Here is a 19,595-nt window from a genome sequence, read left to right as displayed (position 1 = left end):
TAAAAGAATTTCTTGCAATGGGTTATAGCTTAGTCAGTGTATTTGCCTAGTATTGATGTGTCCTGGGATCTTTGGGAACTAAATAGATGGTTTAGTGAAATAAATAGAAAAGTCTTAACTAGGAATGGACACAACCGTGTTGACAGGCACCTATGAAAACAGGGTAAGAGCCATAACGCTGAAACATCGAGACCTGCCTTTCTCAGAATGGAGCAAGGACCCCAGTGCTGTGGCAGCACTGCTCATTCATCTCAGAGAGACATGAATAGATCGCCTGCTCATTCTAGATAGACACCAGTGTCAGGGCAAAGAAATGATCCTGCCTAAGACACATGAACCAAATAGCCATTAGGTGACTTATGGGAACTTAGAGGACTCATCTACCACTGAAAATTCTCCTCGAAGAGGGAGGGGCCTTATGGGCAGCCTCATGTGTCTTGTTGTGTCTTGGAAGCGCTCACCAAGATATTACTGGGCCCAATCCCGTGAGGGTCTCATGCAGGAAATTCAGTTGGTCTGATGTGAAAATGGTGACAAGCCATGTGGTGCCTCCAGGACAAAGTTCTACACAATGTATCTGACTCCAAGAATGGGGAAAGATAAGGATGTCCATGGTCACCTCCTTCATGCAAGTCTGACCCAAACCCTAGTTTGGCGCTCTACCACTGAGCCAAATCCCCAACCCCGATTTTTATTATATTTTAAAACAGGGTCTTACTATACAACATGAACTGCCATGTACTAGTTATGTAGACTGGGTGAATGTGGGGAACTCAGTCACCCCCCTGTCTATGTGTCTCAGGGGCTGATATTTAAAGGCATGTATGACCGTGATGTTTAAAAAATTATTTATTATGGTAAGAGACAGAGACAGAGAGGTATATATGTGTATATATGCCAGGGCATGAGTCACAGGATAACGGTGGGATTGGTCTTCCGTCTTTACATGAGATTCGGGGATTGAAGTCAGCTTGCCAGTGTATGTGGCAAGCTTCTTTACCCACTAAGCTATCTTGTCAGTCCCTCTTAACTTCTTTCCTTTTCTTAACATTTATTTATTTGACACAAGGTCTCACTCTGTAGTTCTGGCTATCCTGGAGTTATGTATATCAAGCTGGTCTTCAACTGAGAGATCCACGTGCCTCTGCCTCCCTGCCTCGGAAGAGCTCAGACTACAGGCATGAACTCATACTTGACTCAATTGTCAGTTTTTCACTGGGTGTTGGAGAATGAATCCAGGGCTTTGCTATGCTAAACATTTTCTGTACCACTGAACTCTGTTCCCAGAGGCACACAATTCATTCTGAGCACAAGCACATGAATTTTAAAAACAAAAAAAGTATACACTAAGGTATATTACCATTTAAAAATGTCAAAAATAATGTTTTTAGCTGGTTGTAGAGGTACACAGTTTGAATTTCCAGCATCTAAGAGACAGAAGCAGCTGGATCTCTATTTAAAATAAATGGTTTAGTGAGTTTGTAGGATCAATAAACTTGAGGCCAGCCAAGTGTACACAGAGAGTTCTAGGCTAGCCAGGGTTGTACAGTGAGACCATGTCTCGAAATAAAGACTAAAGATGACTAAGTATGCTTGTTGCTATTGCAGGTGACTGAGATTCAGTTCCCAGCCCCCACAGGGCAGCTCAGAACTGTCTATAACTGCAGTTCCAGGGGATCTGACGTCCTCATCTGACCCCCATGGGTTCTGACACTCACATGGTGTACATACTTAAGTGCAGGTACTCACACTTACACAAAAAGTCACTAATTAAAAAAAAAAGATTTATGTGTGAGTGCCTGCAATATGTATGTGTAGCATGTGGGTGCTTGGTGCCTGTGGAGGCCAGGTGGTGGCTTTGGAGCGTCTGGAACTGGAGTTACAGGTGCTGGGACTGAATATTTATCTACATTTTATGTATGATATGATATGAATATGATATTTATCTACATTTATGATATGAATGTTTGCTCTTTATATGTCTGTGCACCCTGTTTTTGCCTGGTGCTCTTGGAGGCCAGAAGAAGGTGTTGGATCCCTTGGAACTGGAGTTACAGGTAGTTGTGAGCTTTCGTGTGGGCTGGGACTTGAACTTGGGTCTTTTGGAAAAACAACTAGTGCTTTTAAGTGCTGAGCCATCTCTCCAGCTCTAAACTTAAACTCTTATACACAGTTAAATTGGTACTAATTCTGGGTGTTTAAAGACAGGAACCTGGGTAGAGTCCTGAGTTAGAACAGTTGTCTATGATATGTAAGGCCCTGGATTCAAATTATACCACAAAATAAATAAACAAATAATAAAAACATTTCCACATTTAAATATTTAAAATTTGCCTTACATTCTTATCAGAATTTATATGCCAATGTGCTCCAGCAAAATAAAGGCATAACGAAAAGATTTAAACTTCATATCTAGGATGCAGTAGTCTCAGGAAGTGAGAAACAGCGGTAGGAAAATCCTAGGACCCGATCATGTAGTAAGCATGGGCCTATCAATTAGCCCAGACCAGAGGGATCGTATAGTGGGTTCCAGGAGGAAGGTTTCCAAGAAAAAGGTGGCTTAAGAAGATCAAGCAGTACTCTGGGCAGCGGAGGGAAGCAAAAGAGATCAATTATACAGAAGGTGCTGCCAGAAAAAAATATAATTAGAAACTCTAAGCCAAAGACAAATTCGTATAAGGAATAAATGTAATTACAATACATTTCAGAATTTGGCTCTCCTAGTCCACACTTATAAAGTTAAAATAGTATAGAAACAATTTAACGAAATAATTAAATATAATTGAATTTAGGGAAATAAAGGATGGAAGGTAATATAAGACATTTAAATCTCTACTGGTTGCAGCAAAAGTAGACATTTAAGGTCTAAAATGGGAACATAAGAAAATCATCATAGGACTATGTTCTGTGAATCTGTTTGTCTGTCTGTCTGTCTCTGTGTATGTGGGAGGGAGATGTGAATACAGGTATTCGAGGTCAGAGGAAAACTTGCGAATATTGGTTCTCTGCTTGTACCATATAGGTCTGAGGGGTCAAACTCAGGTCATCAGATTGGTGGCAGAACCCCTTGACCCACTGGGCATTTCAATGGCAGTCAGCCATATGCTCTGGAGAGATGAGGTAATCACCACAAGAACTATATTCATGGGATTGGAAAGGGCTGGCTCATGGCAAGGATGAGAATGGGCTACTACACAGAATTTCTGTTTTTCACTATAAGCCATCATACCTTGTTTGATTATGAATTATGGCTATGCACTGCTTCAGTAAAATGTAAAATAGGGTTAGGAATATAGCAATTGTTAGAACACTTGTCTAGCAGACAGGAAATCCTGGGTTAAATCCTCAATATTGCTTTAAAAAAAAGAAAAACAGAAAGAATAAAAGATACTTTTTTTTTCTGTGTAGCGGTGGTACATGCTTTTAATTCCAGCACTTGGGAGGCAGAGGCAGGCGGATCTCTTAAGTTCAAGGACAGCCTGGGCTACACAGAGAAGCTCTGTCTCTCAAGGAAAAAAAAAAGATTTACTTCTGTAGAAGAGTATTTTGCCTGCCTGTATGTATGTGTTCCATGTGCTTGCCTGGCATAGGAGTCAGCAGAAGTCAGATCCCTTGGAACTGGAGCTACAATTCTGAGCTGTCATTTGGGTAATGGGAATAAACTTGGGTTCACTGCAAGAGCAGTGAGAGTTCTTAACCACTGAGTCATCTTTCCAGCTCTGCCTTGGCAAGCAAAAGATATTTTAAAGGGAATATTTTAGTCCAGGAAGAATTTTTATTTTTAAATTTTTTTGAGATAGGCTTTCAGATAGTCCAGTCTGGCCTCAATTTTGTATGTTACTGAGGATGACTTTGGACCACTACTGATCCTCCTGCCTCCACCTCCTAAGTGCTGTAATCACAGGTACGTACCACCGGACTCAATTGAGGGGGAGTGCTTTCTGAAATAAACTTATGAAAAACTAGTAGATATCCTAGGACCTCTTGCCTCTTTCTGTAGGTAAAATTTGTATTCAGTGAGAGAAGACATCGCAGCAGGCATTTCTGATGAGAATTCTCAGAGAAAGGGATCTATTCTTCAAGACTCCCATTATTTGTATTGATTTTCTCACTCTCAATAAATATTGACCTTTAAAGAAATTATTGCCAGAGGTGGTAATATATTCCTCTAATCCTAGCGAGGCTGAGGCGCAGAGGCAGAGGCAGAGGCAGAGGCAGGTGGATCTCTTAAGTTCAAGGCCAGTCTGGTCTACAGAGTGAGTTCCAGAGTAGCCAGAGCTACACAGAGAAACCCTGTCTTGAAAAACCAATAATAGGTAAAATTATTATGTGTATGAGTATTTTGCCTATATGTATGTATGTCTGTATATATATCACATGTGTGCCTTGTACCCAAACAGGCCAGAAGAGGATTGATTCCCTGAAACTGGAGTTACAGTTGTGAACTTGTAAGTGTACTGGGACTCAAACATGGGTCTTTTGGAAGAACAGCCAGTGCTCCTAACAACTGAACCATCTTTCCAATCCTAAAACATAAAATTTTACATCCAGCTAAGTTGGTATTATTTCTGGGTGCTTTAAAATAGGAACTGGGATAGAGTCCTGAGGTAGAGTTCTTCCTATGAGTGAGGCCCTGGGTTCAATCCATATTCAGAATTCATATGCTAATGTGCTTTAGCAAAATAAAGGAGAAAGAATAGACATGTAAACAAAGCATCCATACACATGAAATAAATAAAAATAGAAATTCAGACCGTGGAATAGAATAGAAGATGTAGAAATCAATCCACCCACCTGGGGTTGGGGATTTAGCTCAGTGGTAGAGCGCTTGCCTAGCAAACACAAGGCCCTGGGTTCGGTCCCCAGCTCCGAAAAAGAAAAAAAAAAAAAAAAATCAATCCACCCAAATATAGTTACCTGATTTTTGACAAAGATTTCAAAAATAAACAGTAGAGAGAAGACAGACTCTTCAACAAGTGTTGCTGGGGAAACTGGCTATCCATAGGTAGACCAACAGAACCAGAACTTTGTCTTTCACTTTGTACTAAAGTACATTCAAAATAGATTAAAGACTTTAATTTAAACATCATTATTGGGCTGGAAAGTTGGCTCAGTGGTTAAGAGCACTGACTGTTCTTCCAGAGGTCCTGAGTTCAATTCCCAGCAACCACATGGTGGCTCACAACCATCTGTAATGGGATCTGATGCCCTCTTCTGGTGTGTCTGAAGGCATCTACAGTGTACTTAGAATAAATAAATAAATTAATTAAAAAGCCATTATCATTATTTCTTTCTGAGAGACGGTCTCACTAGTCCTGGCTGACCTGGAACTTACAGAGATACATGTGGCTTTACATTCTGAACGCTGGAAGTAAAGTCATGTGCTACTATGCCTGACCCTTTATTTTATTTTTATTTATTTTGTTTATATATTTTCAAAGACCTAAATGTAAGGCCTGAGACTCTGAAAATATTTTGAGATACAGGGATAGGCAATGGTTTTCTGAAACATCACACCAGGAAATAGTACAAATTGACAAATGGTGTTACATGAAATTAAAATAGCAGAGGAAACAACTACCAAGGGAAGATACAACCTGTGGAATCTGAAAAATCATTTCAGGATCTATATCTCATAGATAATTAATAGCTAGAATCAATAACAAAGAAGAGGAGGAGGAGAGGAAGAGGAAGAAGAATAACCCCAAGAACAACAAGAGAAACTCAAAACCAAGAAAATTCATCAAATCAATAAATGGGCAAAATAAGGAAGTTTTCAAAAGGAGTACAAATGGCCAATAAATATATGAAAAGTTGTTTAAATATATCTTTAGCTGCCAAGGAGATACAAATCTAAAGTTGAGAGCCCATCTTTCCCTCGTGTAGTAATTTTTATTATATTCCTGCCAGAACCTGCTTCTCTTGTTCACTTTACTTGGAGTTCACAGAAGCTTCAGGCTTTTGTGGGTACCTGATTTCCTATGAAGTTTTTGTTTCCTACAGACCAGGTACAGGGAACTAAGGATTGAATAAATACGTATTGAAAGAACAAACAAAATTGACCATCATTGTTACTTTTTTTCTTCCCCTTTCTCTGTTTCTTTATTGCTACAGTGTTGACAAAGCACAAAACTGGGAAATCGACAAGAAGGTTGGATACGGTTGACTTTTCCTAATCTTGGATTTCACACTTGGACTTTACATGGTAGGTGCCTTTCTTGATCAAAGGTGTCTGATCTATTATGGATCCCCACCCCCAGATGGAGATTGGGTCTCACTATGTAGCAAAGCATGTCTGGGGTCTTCTCCCAATCCTCCTGCCTCAGCCTTAGTGTTGGGATTACAGGCAAATACCACCGAATCTGAACCATGTATCAGGTTGTGCTAATCACAACTCTGCACTTTACTCACAGTCTATTTATTAAAACGTTTTCTGCTATGAGATTCATAACATTTTATTTCCAGGACCATTCTGTGCATTCTTTATTAATTACCACCATGCACTCTGTTTTGTGGCTGTTTAAAATGGGGCACACGAGTAGTAAGTTCGGCTTTATAACAATGACTAATTCGCACACCTCGGATGTAATGTTGGATGGTTGTAGGTTCTCGTCAACATCTACCACTTCTGGTCCCATCACGCTCAGACCTGCTGCTTATATCGGGAGGCAGCGTCCTGACCCTCCGCGACCTCTTTGTCATGGCGTCCGCGAGGCGTCTACTAGCCGACGCTTTCGCAGCTGGGCGGGCGTGGACCTTCCCAAGATGGCGGGGCTGAGCCCACTGCGCGCGGTGGGCGGGGTTCCGACGCCGGAGGCGGGGCAGCAGGGCCGAGGGGTCGGGCTAGCAGGCGTGCCGCTTCTGAAGTAGGCAGGCTCAGCGCGCTTGCGCGGAGCGGCCCTGCGCGCAGTGAGGCAGTGGCGGGGGAAGGCACCGGTGGGGCCGACGGGCGGGCTGAGGAGGGAAGCGGGCGAGCGAAGTCCCAGTGCGCGCCGCGGCGGCCCGGGTACCCTCCCCTTCCGGGCGTGAGCCGCTGAGAGGAAAGCCGAGCGGAGCGGACTCGCATAGGCAGCGAGGTGCTTCTCGGGTCTCCCAAGACCGGCCTCCCGCGGCTTCGGCGCTCCAGTCGCGGGGCCCGGGTTCCTCAACACACCTAGCTTCAGCCACCGTCAGAGCTTGTCCCCCGTCCGTCGAAGTCCCGGCGGCAGCCCGGGCTCTTGGTGGGGAGGATGACGGAGCTGCAGTCGGCACTGCTACTGCGAAGACAGCTGGCAGGTGAGCGGCGGGGCGCCGGGCCGCGATCGCGGACTGACGAGCCACTCGCCTCCTCTTGCCCGCTCCGAGGCTGGGTGTTGGCGGGCCGCGGGCCGCGAGGGTGGGAGCCCGCGGGTCGCGGCCGGCCGGCGACACTGCTGGCTTGGCTGTGGAGGGTGTTGGGGGCGGGGACGCGCCCCAGCCTCGCCCTCGGACGGGCCGGACGCCCAGGGCGGCTGCCCCCTCCCCCACGGCACTGGGGCGTTGCGGGGGAGGGGCGTGGGTCCCGGCCGGGCCGACCCTCCCTGAGGGGCGGATCCCGGGCTCAGGTGCGGCGGAGGCCGCGGGACCTCAGGGACCCCGGAGACCCCGGGAGCTTGCGGGCCCCGCGCGTCTGCGAGTCCGAGCCGTGTCGGGGGCCGGATAGGGGAGGCGCGCCAAACTTCTGGCCCGGCAGCGCGGGGTCCGTGGAGTTAGGGGAGACAACAAAAGCGACGACGGGGCTGGCCTGGGTGCTGGCGCGGGGCACCGAGGGCTCGGCGGGGAGCGCGACTCCGCTTTGCCTGCCTCCGCCTGGCACGAGCTCGGGCTGCGCCGCCCGTCTGGGGGAGGGTGGGCGCGGGCGCTGAGGAGAGCCGCTCGCTGGCCGGCCGGGGCTTTGTGCTCGGCGCGGCTCGGGCTCCTTCGCGCAGGCCCGCAGCCACCGGCCTGTGGCCCGCCTTAGGCTCTGGCCAGGGGCGGCGGCTAAGTGCCTCCCCCGTGGAGTCTCTGTCCCCCTCCCCCATTGTCCCGGCCTCCGGCCGTTTGCGGCTTCCAGGTTGACTTTTTAGGGGGTTGGCTCCTACTCTGCTAGGACTGTGTGAGCGGAGCATGCGCGCAGGAGGCGTACGTGTGCGGAGTGGAAAGGGGGGAGGGAGGAGGCGGGTTGGTGCCTTCACAATGCCGCCCCACGTGCTGCCAGATTTAAAGAGAAATGAACCGGTGGTTACCCCTGCTGTCTTACGCCAAGCGTGTGCCTTGCTTGGTTCAGGCCATTTCACCCCTCCTCAACCTGTAGCCAGTCTCCCCCGCCCCCCGCAGCTCTCCTTTAAACTTAGCGCTGAAAGCCGGACTGTTGATAAGTGAGATAGATTTCTATGAGTTTGAGATGTCAGTTAAATCACTTTTATGGCTTCTGAAGGAAAAGGTCGACACGGGTGTTACAGATTGTATAATTAGGTTTATTATTAGACCATGAGCTAGCAGGTTTGGACAAGTATTAAAATTCTAGGTGGTACAGGGATTTGAAGTCGATGGAAAAGTTAGGACACCCATCAGAAATATTTTCGAAAGAAGTGAAATAATTTATTGCAGCTTATTTTAAGACATTCTTTTTCTGTGATCTTTTCTCCCTTTATTTTAAAATTTTTGTCTTAATTCTTTATCGAAGCCTGCCTGGTCTACAGTAGTGGATTCTGGGACAGCCAGGGCTGTGTAGAGAAACCCTGTCTAAAAAAAAAAAAACAGACAAAAACCAAAACAACAAAAAAACCCCAATAAAACCAACTTTATCTGAATTAGTTTTTATTACGTGGCAGATTATTAACTAGACTGTAAGCACTGAATATTAATAACCTTACATAATGGAAATGACATACATTTTAAAAGGTACAAAAGATTTTACAGTTTAACAGTACCACTATGTTAAAATAAGACCCATTTGTGAGCATGCCTTTTGGGAGGGGGGGCGGTTTCTCTATGGAGTCCTTGGCTGTCTGGAACTCACAGAAATATGCCTGCTTGCCTCTGTCTGTCTCTCTGTATGTTTGTCCTGTCTGTTTCTATCCTCCCTCTCCCTTTCCCTCCCCCCATCCTCTTAAGAGACTTTCTCTTGTATAACCCTGATTGTTCTGGAACTTGAGATGTAGTCCAGGTTGGCCTTGAACTTACACAGATCTGTTTTCTGCTTTCCAAATGCCTGCCCCCACCTTCTTCCTTCTTGTCCTCTGAGTGCTGGGGTTTGAATTCTGTGCCACCACATTAGGCTTGTTTATAGTTTGTCATTTTTTTTAAAGATTTATTTTATTTATATGAGTATGCAGTCACTATCTTCAGACACACTAGAGTATGGAATTGGATCCCATTGCAGATGGTTGTGAGCCACCATGTGGTTGCTGGGAATTGAACTCAGAACCTCTAGAAGAGCAGTGCTCTTAACCACTGAGCCATTTCTTCAGCCCAGTTTAAGTCATTTTTAAGGGATACTTAATTAACTTGCTTAAAATGCATGGAACAACGTTTATTAATTGAAATTCGAAAATAGTAAATTTATTTGGGAAGACTGAATAAGCACCTAAAAATAAATGCTTTTCTTTTTCACTTTAGCATGTTTTAAAAATGAGTTTTCTTATCACTTGAAAATAGTAAAGAATGGTAAAATGTAATCTTGAAATTAGTGAACTCGTATAAGTGCCTTAAAATTACTAAAGTGAGTTGAGTAGGTAACATAATCTGGTAAAGTGTTCTCAGTGCTAGAGTTTCAGAAACTTATAGTAGTGTCTGCATTTGTTGAGCTAGTACTGTGCCAATGATAAAAGGTTTTGATTCACCTAGGAGAATTTATCCTGTAATGAAGAGCTTTGTTACTTCAGTAGTTGAGCAGAATGGTTCCCTGAGTTACAGAATTTTTCATTTTTGGTACCATGACATTTAGAGCAGTTGTTGCTGTGGAGGGTTATACCTGTTCAGTAAAGGTTACAGCATTCCTGTCTGAACTTAATACATACCAGTAGTACATCCCCTCATTTGTTTTGTTTTTTTTTTTGGTTTTTTTTTTTTTTTTTTTTTTTGGAGCTGGGGACCAACCCAGGGCCTTGTGTTTGCTAGGCAAGCGCTCTACCACTGAGCTTAAATCCCCAACCCCACATCCCCTCATTTGTGACAGTGAAAATATATCTATTGCCCAAGTGTCCCCTGAGACGGAGTCATTGGATTATGGTGTGTCACCATTGTGGCTATTGGGAAGCCAGTAAGAACACCTTACACACACATGTAATCAGATAGCTTGTGTATTTCTCAGTGTTATTATTAGGTTATGACTTACTCCTTTACAGGTTTAGTGGCAGTTTTTTTGTTTGTGTTGTGATGCATTATATTAAACACCAACCAAGAAGTCCCTCAGTACAATAAATCAATTAAAAAACATTTTAAAGGTATTATAAACCCAGGTTAAAATAGAATACAGAGCTGGGCATGGTGGCACATGCCTTTAATCCCAGCATTTGGGAATGCATTTGAGGCCAGCCTGCTCTACATAGATCTAGGACAGCCAGGGCTGTCCCTACACATTGTCTCAAAAAAAAAAAAAAAAAAAAAAATTAATCATTCTTCTCCTGACCAAGAGTCCTCTTTGAGAGACCTTGAATTTGTAGAGATTACTTTTTATATTTTATTTCAATTGAGACATTATCTTGTTTTGCTTTGTAGTTCAAGATGGGTTTAGAACATTTGGGCTGCCCACCTCTACCTCCCTAGTCTGGGTTACAGGCTCCTACAGGCAGCTGAAGAGGTGATGTACTTAATGGCTTCTTGGCTGAAGACTGACATGTACCAGCCACTGTTATTTTACACATTATCTCATTTAATCCTCCTGAAAGAAAACAGAGGCTTAGTGAGGTCAAATACACGCTGAAGGTCGAATGAATGCTGCTAATGGAGTTGCTAAAGCCAGGACCTTCTTATTTTATAAACTTCTGGTATTAAGTGGGTAAATTGCTCCCCAGGGAACAGTACTTGATACAATCAATGAAGTAAATTTTACTTTATTAAAAACATATTTTATGGGTATGGGTATTTTGCCTGTATGTATGTCTGTGTACCACATAGGTGCCTGGTGAATGTTTGGTGCTAGAAGAGGACAGCAGACCTGCTAGAACTGGAGTTACAGATGGATGTGAGATGTGATGTGGGTACTGGGTAGCTGTCTGGGTTCTCTGGGAAAGCAGTCAGTATTCTTAACTGTTGAGCTATCTTATCAGTCCCCATGAAGTAGAATTTGAAAATCAAATACCATATGTGATGGTGTTCTCCTTTGGTCCCAGCACTTGTAAGTCAGATGCATATGGATCTCTGAGTTCAAGAAAATCCTTAGCTAAGACCCTGTCTGGGTTGCTAGGATGGGGGTGGGGAATCTCAAATTCTCAAAATTAGTTTACTCATTAAATACCATTTTAGTATTATCATTTTTTCATCCTAGTAAAACTTACTGTATAAAATAACATAAAATCTTAGGTCAGGATTGAAGAAATGGCCCAGGCTTTAAGAATATTGATCTAAGGAATATGATGTTTTCTTTTGGCTTCTGTGGGCACTACACACATGTACACAGACATTCATGAAGGTAAAACTTTCATATGCATAAAATAAAAATAAATCCTAAGAAAATGTCTTAAATAAGTTATCTAGGTAGTAGCTCAGACCTGTAAATCCCAGATATGGGAGAGAGGCTGAGAAGGACAGTCAGAGTTTGTTGGCAGCTTGCTTCAAAACAAACAAACAAACAACAATAAAATAAGTAAAACAAAACAAAACCAAAAAACGGTATTTATTTTGAAAGGTGGGGTCTGATGTAGCCCAGGGTATATGCAACGATCACCTAAACCTCTGATCCTATAGCCTTTATTATGTGAATGCTTGAATTACAGGTATGTGTCATCATGCCTAGTTTTATGTTATTCTAGGTATTGAATACAGAACTGCATGCTAGGCAAGTACTCTACCAACTGAGCTACATGTTTGCACTCTACTCTTTTCCTCTATTTCTTCTCCTCATTATTTCATAGATATTCTAAAATAGGAGAACCCCTTTATACAATAACAAAATATTTGGGCTTTTATAGTAGAAACTTTGTGTATATTAGAAGTAACTTTAAAAATCTATAACCTGTATTTCATGGCTACCAAGTAGGTTGTTACATTCATTGTACATGTCAGACTGTAAAAATAGAGATTTCTGGCCTCCCTCAAAGAGGATTAGTTTGTATTTGTTGATATGGCCTAGGAATCCAATGGACTTCTTTACTTTTTTCTCCTTTATTTTGTGGTGCTAGAGATTGAACCTGGGTGCAAGCATTCTACTACTGAGCCGCTCTAATACTTCTTACTGTCCTTTTAGAATATATTGGCCTTCTGATAATCCCAGTAAAAATCACAAAGGAGAGACAATAAGTGATAATTCCTCTAGTATGTGAAAGATTCAGAGTAATGAACATATATGAACATATTTAGAATTGTTGAGGGACTGGAGAGATGGCTCAATGATTTAAGAGTACTGACTGCCCTTGCAGAGGACCAGTGTTTGATTCTCAGTACCCTGACTTACAACCATCTAATTTCATTTTCTAGGGATTTGATGCTCTTCTGGCTTTTGCAGGCACTAGACATGCAGGTAGTGAAGATATAAACACCTATACACCTTATAAAGTAACAACAACAGCAAACAAATTTTAAATGGAAAAATTGTTGAAATGGGAAGTGTGGCTCAGTGGTACACTTTGCCTAGGATGTGAGCCTAAGTTTGATCCCCAACCATTGCTCAAACCAAAAAGACCCTACATGTTTGGAAATTAGAGAAAAGCTTACAAGTAAATTTATATAAAATATTAATTATTCAAGTGCTAGGGGAATTTGCTTTTATATTTTGGGGAGGGGGTGGTGGTGGTTCTAAACGTATTGTCTCAGCTTTCTAACTGCCAGGTTTACAGATAACTGGTTTTATTCAGTGCAAGGGATCCTACTCAGGATTTTGCATATGTTAGACAAACTGAGCTATATTCCGCCCAAACTTGGGAGTTTCATTTTGTTTTTGTTTGCTTTTGAGACAGGTTTTCTATAGGTAGTCCTGTTTTTCCTAGAGCTCACTATGTTGCTTCAAGACCAGGCTGGCCTTGAACTTACAGAGATCTGCTTGCCTCTGCCTCTCAAGCACTGAAGTTAAAGGTGTGCTTCAGTACACTTGGGAAAAATTTTTTTTAAAGATTTATTTATTTTATGTATGAGTACACTGTTGCTATTTTTAGACACACCAGAAGAGGGCATCAGATCCAATTACAGATGGTTGTGAGCCACCATATGGTTGTTGGGAATTGAACTCAGAACCTCTGGAAGAGCAATCAGTGCTCTTAACCACTGAGCCATCTCTCCAGTCCCAGGAATTTTTAATATCCAGAAATCATGCACTATTAAAGAAATAATATGATGAGTGTTTATTGTACTGAATGCTTTGATACACACGTGCATGCGCACACACACACAACTACTAGGGCTGGTATGGGTTGGTGATTTTTAAAGATTGTGTGTGTGTGCATCTGTGTAAGTATATGTTATTATGTGTTCATGCCTAAAGAGGCTCATGTCACATAAGCCTGACATCTGTCCTAAGAATTGAACTCAAATCCTATAGAAAAGTAGTAAACACTTAGCTGCTGAGTCATCTCTATACCCCCTATTAAAAATACCAAATTAGCATTAATGAAGCAAACATGGTTTGGAGAGGTATTGTATGGCTTAAAGTCTCTAGCTAAGGAACCATCCAGGAATTATTTACTTGATGTAATATGGAATCTGAAGAAAGCTTTAATTTTTGGTGAATAAGTGAACTTTTTTAATGTTATAGACTAAAACTATTTTTAAGCAATAGTTATTTACTGAATAGTTTTAATAATAGGAAATTTAGGTATTTATAAAATGCTAATTTGATTTTTTAAAGATATAAATAAAATACTTTAGAACAAAATATACTTTCTGCATTAGTCTTTGTAATGGATGACCTCACTTCTGTTTCGTCCTTTTTGGTTTTTGAGACAGTCTTATTATGTAGCTTTGGCTACATAGCTTGATGCTTGTTGTATAGACCAGGCTAGCCTCAAACTTAAAGAGGCACACTTAACTGTGCCTCCAGAGTGCTGGATTTAAAGGCATATGCCACCATGCTTATATAACCTGTTCTAAATCTAAAATACTGGTTGATATGTTTAAGTATTAAACTAAACCTTGGCTTTTAGATATCCGCATATTAATGTATTTACTGTAAAGCAGTACCAATAGTTGTATGTGTACCTTACTTAAACTAATACATATTGTATTTTATAATATTTCTACATGCTTATTACTAGATTATTACTAGAATGAAAGCATAATCCATAGAAGAAAATATTGATACATTAGACATTATCAAAACTAAAACCTTTGGGTATATGAAAACTTTTAGGGAGATGAGAAGATAGACTACAGGGTTGAGAAAGATGACTCTCAGTAAGAATGCTTGCTGTGTAGGTATGAGTTCAAGCTCCTAGCACCCATGCAAGAGCCTATGGCTGCAAGTGTCTGTAATACTAGCTTAGATGAGGATGCAGACAGGCTTATATCTGGATCCCTGATATCTGGATTCCTGGAATTCTTAGCTAGCCCCCTCCAGCCAAGTGAAAACAGAGAGCTTTCGTTCAGGTTCAGTGAGAGACCCTGTCTCAAGAGAATAGAGAAAGGCTCTTGACATCCTTTTGTACCCTAAGCATGTGAAGGTATGAGTCCACAAACTGTCATACATTTGATTTACATAACCACCACCTACAGATACATTACACATACATACTACATATACACAAACACTAGTTATGAATTGGAATGACATTTAAAAATTATGTATTATGTATGTTTGTGGGTTCGTGCATCCCACATAATACATATGAGAGTTCAAGGACAACTTTTTAGAGGCTTTGTTTTCCCTTCCCACTTTGTGTTGGATTCAGATATCACACTTAGGTCATCAGGCTTATATGGCAAATGCTTTTAACCAGTGATCCTCTCTAGTCCTAGAGAATCAGTTCTCAACCATTGGGAATTGGGTGGCTCAAGCTACCGTTTCACAGGGTCACTGAAGACCATCAGAAAACATAGATATTTATGATTTATAACAGTAGTAAAATTAGTTATGAAGTGACAATGAAAATAATTTTATGGTTGGGGGTTGGATGGCTCAAGCTACCTTTTCATAGAGTGACTGAAGACCATCAGAAAACAGATTTTTTATGATTTATAAAAGTAGCAAGATTACAGGTATAAAGTAGCAATGAAAATAGTTTTATGGGTCTGGAGAGATTCTCAGTGGTTAAGAACACTGACTGCTCTTTGAGAAATTCTGAGTTAAATCCCAGTAACCACATGGTGGCTCACAACCGTCTGTAATGGTATCTGATCCCCTTTTCTGGTATATCTGAAGATACCTATAATGTACTTATGTATAATAAATAAATCTTTAAGAAAATAGTTTTATGGTTGGAGGTTACAATAGGAGGAACTGTTTTAAAGGGTCACAACATTAAGAAGGTTGAGAACCAGGGTTGGGGATTTAGCTCAGTGGTAGCGCGCTTGCCTAGCAAGTGCAAGGCCCTGGGTTCGGTCCCCAGCTCCGAAAAAAAGAAAAAAGAAAAAAAAAAGGTTGAGAACCACTGTCTTTGTAAGACATACATACATACTACATATACACAAATACTAGTTATGAATTGGAATGACATTTTGGCAAAAACCAATGTGTAAGAAGCGAAACTATACAGTAAAAACCAATCACTTAGGAAACAAGCAAAAGACAGACATTTCACTAAAGAAGGATGGATACACAGATGGTAAATAAGCAAATGAAAAGATGTTTGGGATCAGTAGACATTGAGGAAATGCAAATTGAAAGCATAATAAAATACTACTACATAACTATTAGAAGAGCTAAAATTAAGATGTGTGTAGATTTAGTCACCAAATGTTGGCACAGATACTAAGAAAATCTTATATATTACTGGTGGGAATATGGAGTGGTGCAATCATAGACTTTTCTTTACCTCCTTACCAGTCTATGGTAGTCATCCTCCTGTCTGTTTCCCACGTACTGGGTTTATAGACTTGTGCCACTACACAAAAGATATTTTTGTTTCTTTGATTGGCAAAACATTTATTCTTTTAGCCATTTTAGATTTATTTATTTTATGTTTATGACTACACTGTCCCTGTCTTCAGACACACCAGAAGAGGGCATGGGATCCCATTTACAGATGGTTGTAGGTCACCATGTGGTTGCTGGGAATTGAACTCAGGACCTCTGGAAGAGCAGTCAGTGCTTTTAACCTCTGAGTCATCTCTCCAGCTCCCTCTTGTAGCCATTTTAAACCTTAAATTTTAAATTACGTTTGTTTCGTTTGTATGTGTTGGGCACATGTGCCATGGTATGCTTGTGGGGGTCAGAGGGGCAACTTGCTGGATGGAGTCTCTTTTCCTACTATTCAGGTCTCTAGAATCAAACTGATGTCCATTTAGCCATTTTGCTGGCTCCTAGTCTACTTTTTGTTTCTTGTTTTTGTTTTTGGCCTTTTTCAGACAGGGTTTCTCTGTGTAGCCTTGGCTGTTTTGGAACTCACTCTGTAATCAGGCTGGCCTCGAACTTACAGAGTCACCTGCCCCTGCTTCCTGAGTCTGGGATTAAAGATGTGCACCACATCAACAAGTCCTGTATTAATTTTTATTAGCTTTATTTATTTTTGAAGAATTAAAGTTTTAAGTCAAGCTGAACAGTAGACAACTATTTCCAATATGCTTCCTTTCTTAGGAATAAACAGGTTCTTCCATGATCTATATCATCTACCAGAATGTAGTTAACATTTGTTATTAAGAATAGCTTACAAAAGTTAGAGATATCTGCACAGATGCAGCCAATGCTTCCAAGCAGCCACCAAGATGGCTGAAATGGAGGAGAAGAAGTCCACCTTCTGCAAATTACCTGCTGTGGTGTGGATCTGGACCAATTGTTGGACATATTCTATGAGCAGCAGATGCAGTTGTACAGTGCCTCCAGAGACAGTGGAAGGAGCAGCACTTACTATTAAGCATTTGAGAAAGACAAGTAGGAGGTGCTACCGGTGGAGAAGCCTGAGGTGCTGAAGATCACCTGAGGGACATGATCCTCCCAGAGATGATACACAGCATGGTGGGCTTATATAATAGCAAGACCTTCAACCTGATGGAAATTAAACAGGCCACTACTTGTTCGAGTTTTCCAATACCTACAAGCCTTGAAACACAGCTGGCCTGGTATCAGTGCCATGGACTCCTGCTTCATCCCTCTTAAGTAGCTGAGGCAAATAGACTCGTGTTTAGCCGCTGGAGGGAAAAAAAGGAAACAGTGGTTGATTCCTAATGGAAAGGCCACAAACCCTGGTAGTTACTCAGTTTATAAAACTAGATGTCACAGCAGTTCCAACTTGGCACTGGAGTCTAGGATTCCTAGAGAGTCTATGTTGGAATCCTGAAGAATAGATTTTAATGCCAATGAAGGAATGGGACTAAAACAGGTTAGTTGAAGTTCAAGCAGGCAAATAGCAAAAACTTTCTCCTTATGTGTCCTTTGATGTGGGGCATAAGAATTTAGGGTGGATCTTCCCATTTAAAATGATCAAGAAAACTCCTCACAGGCATGTTCAGCTGTTTTATTTGTGTCATTTGATTTCAGATGTAATCAGTTGACAACCAAGGTGAATCACAGATTTACCTTTTGATTCTTAGATCCAAGAATCCTGACTTTTAGGAAAACTGTACTATATATTGGATGGTGAGTAAAAGCATATACCACTTTTAGGGGAACCCTGGCCCTATATGTGTGTCTTTAAAAGGCCATCCCACTGGGGTTGGGGATTTAGCTCAAGAAGGTAGAGCGCTTGCCTAGCAAGCACAAGGCCCTGGGTTCGGTCCCCAGCTCCGAAAAAAAAGAAAAAAAAAAAAAAAAAACATCCTACTGTTTTAACAGGCCAGCTGTTCAGGATGGTGACAAACATGGTAAGAAGCAGTGGATTATATGTGATGGCCCTCACGTCTCTGGCTGTGAAGTGAGCTCCTTGGTCAGAAGCAATGCTATGTGAAATACCATAGTGGTGGATAAAATAATTCCATGGATTTAGTTTTGACAGAAGTGTTATAGGCAGGAAGGCAAATCGAAAACCAGACTGTGTCGTATTTCAGCAAGGACAAAATACTGCCCTTTCCATAATGGAAATGGTATAATATAATCAACCGGCCACTTGCTAGCTGGTCACCCAGGGGAGTAGTGTCATATTGGACTTAGTATTGGTCTCTGCTACTGGCAAATCTGGTACTTAGCCATAATGGAAGCTAGGTGCAGCCTGAGATTGCCAAGGATTGTAGAGATCATAGAAAGAAGTTGAGGCTTCACACTATGTGGCAGGGTTAGAGTTCCCGAAGAAAAAAACCTAGAAGAGGGTATTGGTGAAAGTGCAGCACAGTTGCAGTGGACATGCCAACATTTTGGAGATGCCTGTCCTGTGAGATGACCAGGATAGCAGCAATATGAAGTAGAGCCAATTTGAGCCCACAAGAAAAGCTGTATGTGCTGTTGATGACAAAGCTGGATAAATGCTGCTACCAAGGACCTTTGAAGCTCAGTGGATCTTGAGTGGGTCCCAGACATTTAGCAATGACCCTTTACATTGTTGGACTTTGATTTGATTTGTAACTGCCCTGATTCTGACCTCTTAAAAGTATGTGACTTATTTTTTTATTTTTATGTGAACCTACAGTTGAGATAGTAGGGGGACTTTGGGTATTTTAAAGAGACTGAATTTAAAGTTTGAATGTTTTGTTTTGGTTTTGTGACAGGGTTTCTCTCTGTAGCCCTGGCTGTTCTGAAACTTGTGACCAGGCTGGCCTTGAGCTCAGAGATCAGCCTGCCTCCGCTGATGTTGGTGTTAAAAGGTGCTTGTGTGTCTCGATTGTGTTCCCTCCTTTGATTTTTGAAATGTATCTGTCTGTACAGTCTATCCTGATCTGGGACTTGTTTGTTGCCTTTAAACTTGTGTTCTTTCTGCCCTAGCCATTCAACTGCTGAAACTACAGCTATGTCACCTTGCCCCACTCAGCTTTCTCTGTACTCACATACTGGAAACAGGATGAGGATCCCTCCACTTGGAAAGAGGGATATCTACTAAATCCTAGAATTCTTCTATAAGGAAGATTTCTATCTTTTCTTCCACTTAGTTGTTTACACACTTACATATTCTGAGTTCATATATTTCTGTCCATCTGTCCATCTGTCTGTCTACTTATTTCAAGACAGTTTTTGTAATAGCCTTGCTGCCCTAGAACTCACTTTGTAGGCCAAGCTGTTCTCGAACTCAGAGATCTTCCTGTGTCTGCCTCTTGAGTGCTAGGATTAAAGGCATGTGCCACCACCTCACAGCTTGTATATTTTATACTTCAGGATATATTCTGTGTTGAGAGTTTTCCAGGGGTTGAAGAGTTGGGTTACATGA

At 41.8% G+C, this 19,595-nt stretch overlaps 1 protein-coding gene and 1 pseudogene across 1 annotated transcript in view; both read left to right on the top strand.

The window, feature by feature from the left end:
* The first annotated feature begins 6,891 nt into the window (after nt 1-6,891).
* Ube2g1 (ubiquitin conjugating enzyme E2 G1) overlaps nt 6,892-19,595 on the top strand; it is an 82,097-nt gene continuing 69,393 nt past the window's right edge. Inside the window, exon 1 of the mRNA XM_032914260.1 lies at nt 6,892-7,275. Coding sequence (XP_032770151.1) covers nt 7,230-7,275 — 46 coding nt within the window. The 5' untranslated portion in view covers nt 6,892-7,229. The remainder of the gene's footprint in view (nt 7,276-19,595) is intronic.
* LOC116910417 lies at nt 16,733-17,948 on the top strand (annotated as a pseudogene).

This window comes from Rattus rattus, chromosome 9, assembly GCF_011064425.1.
Source record: "Rattus rattus isolate New Zealand chromosome 9, Rrattus_CSIRO_v1, whole genome shotgun sequence".
Lineage (NCBI taxonomy): Eukaryota > Metazoa > Chordata > Mammalia > Rodentia > Muridae > Rattus > Rattus rattus.
The sequence above is the reverse complement of the archived record's forward strand: the minus strand, read 5'-3'. Positions and strand labels throughout refer to the sequence as shown.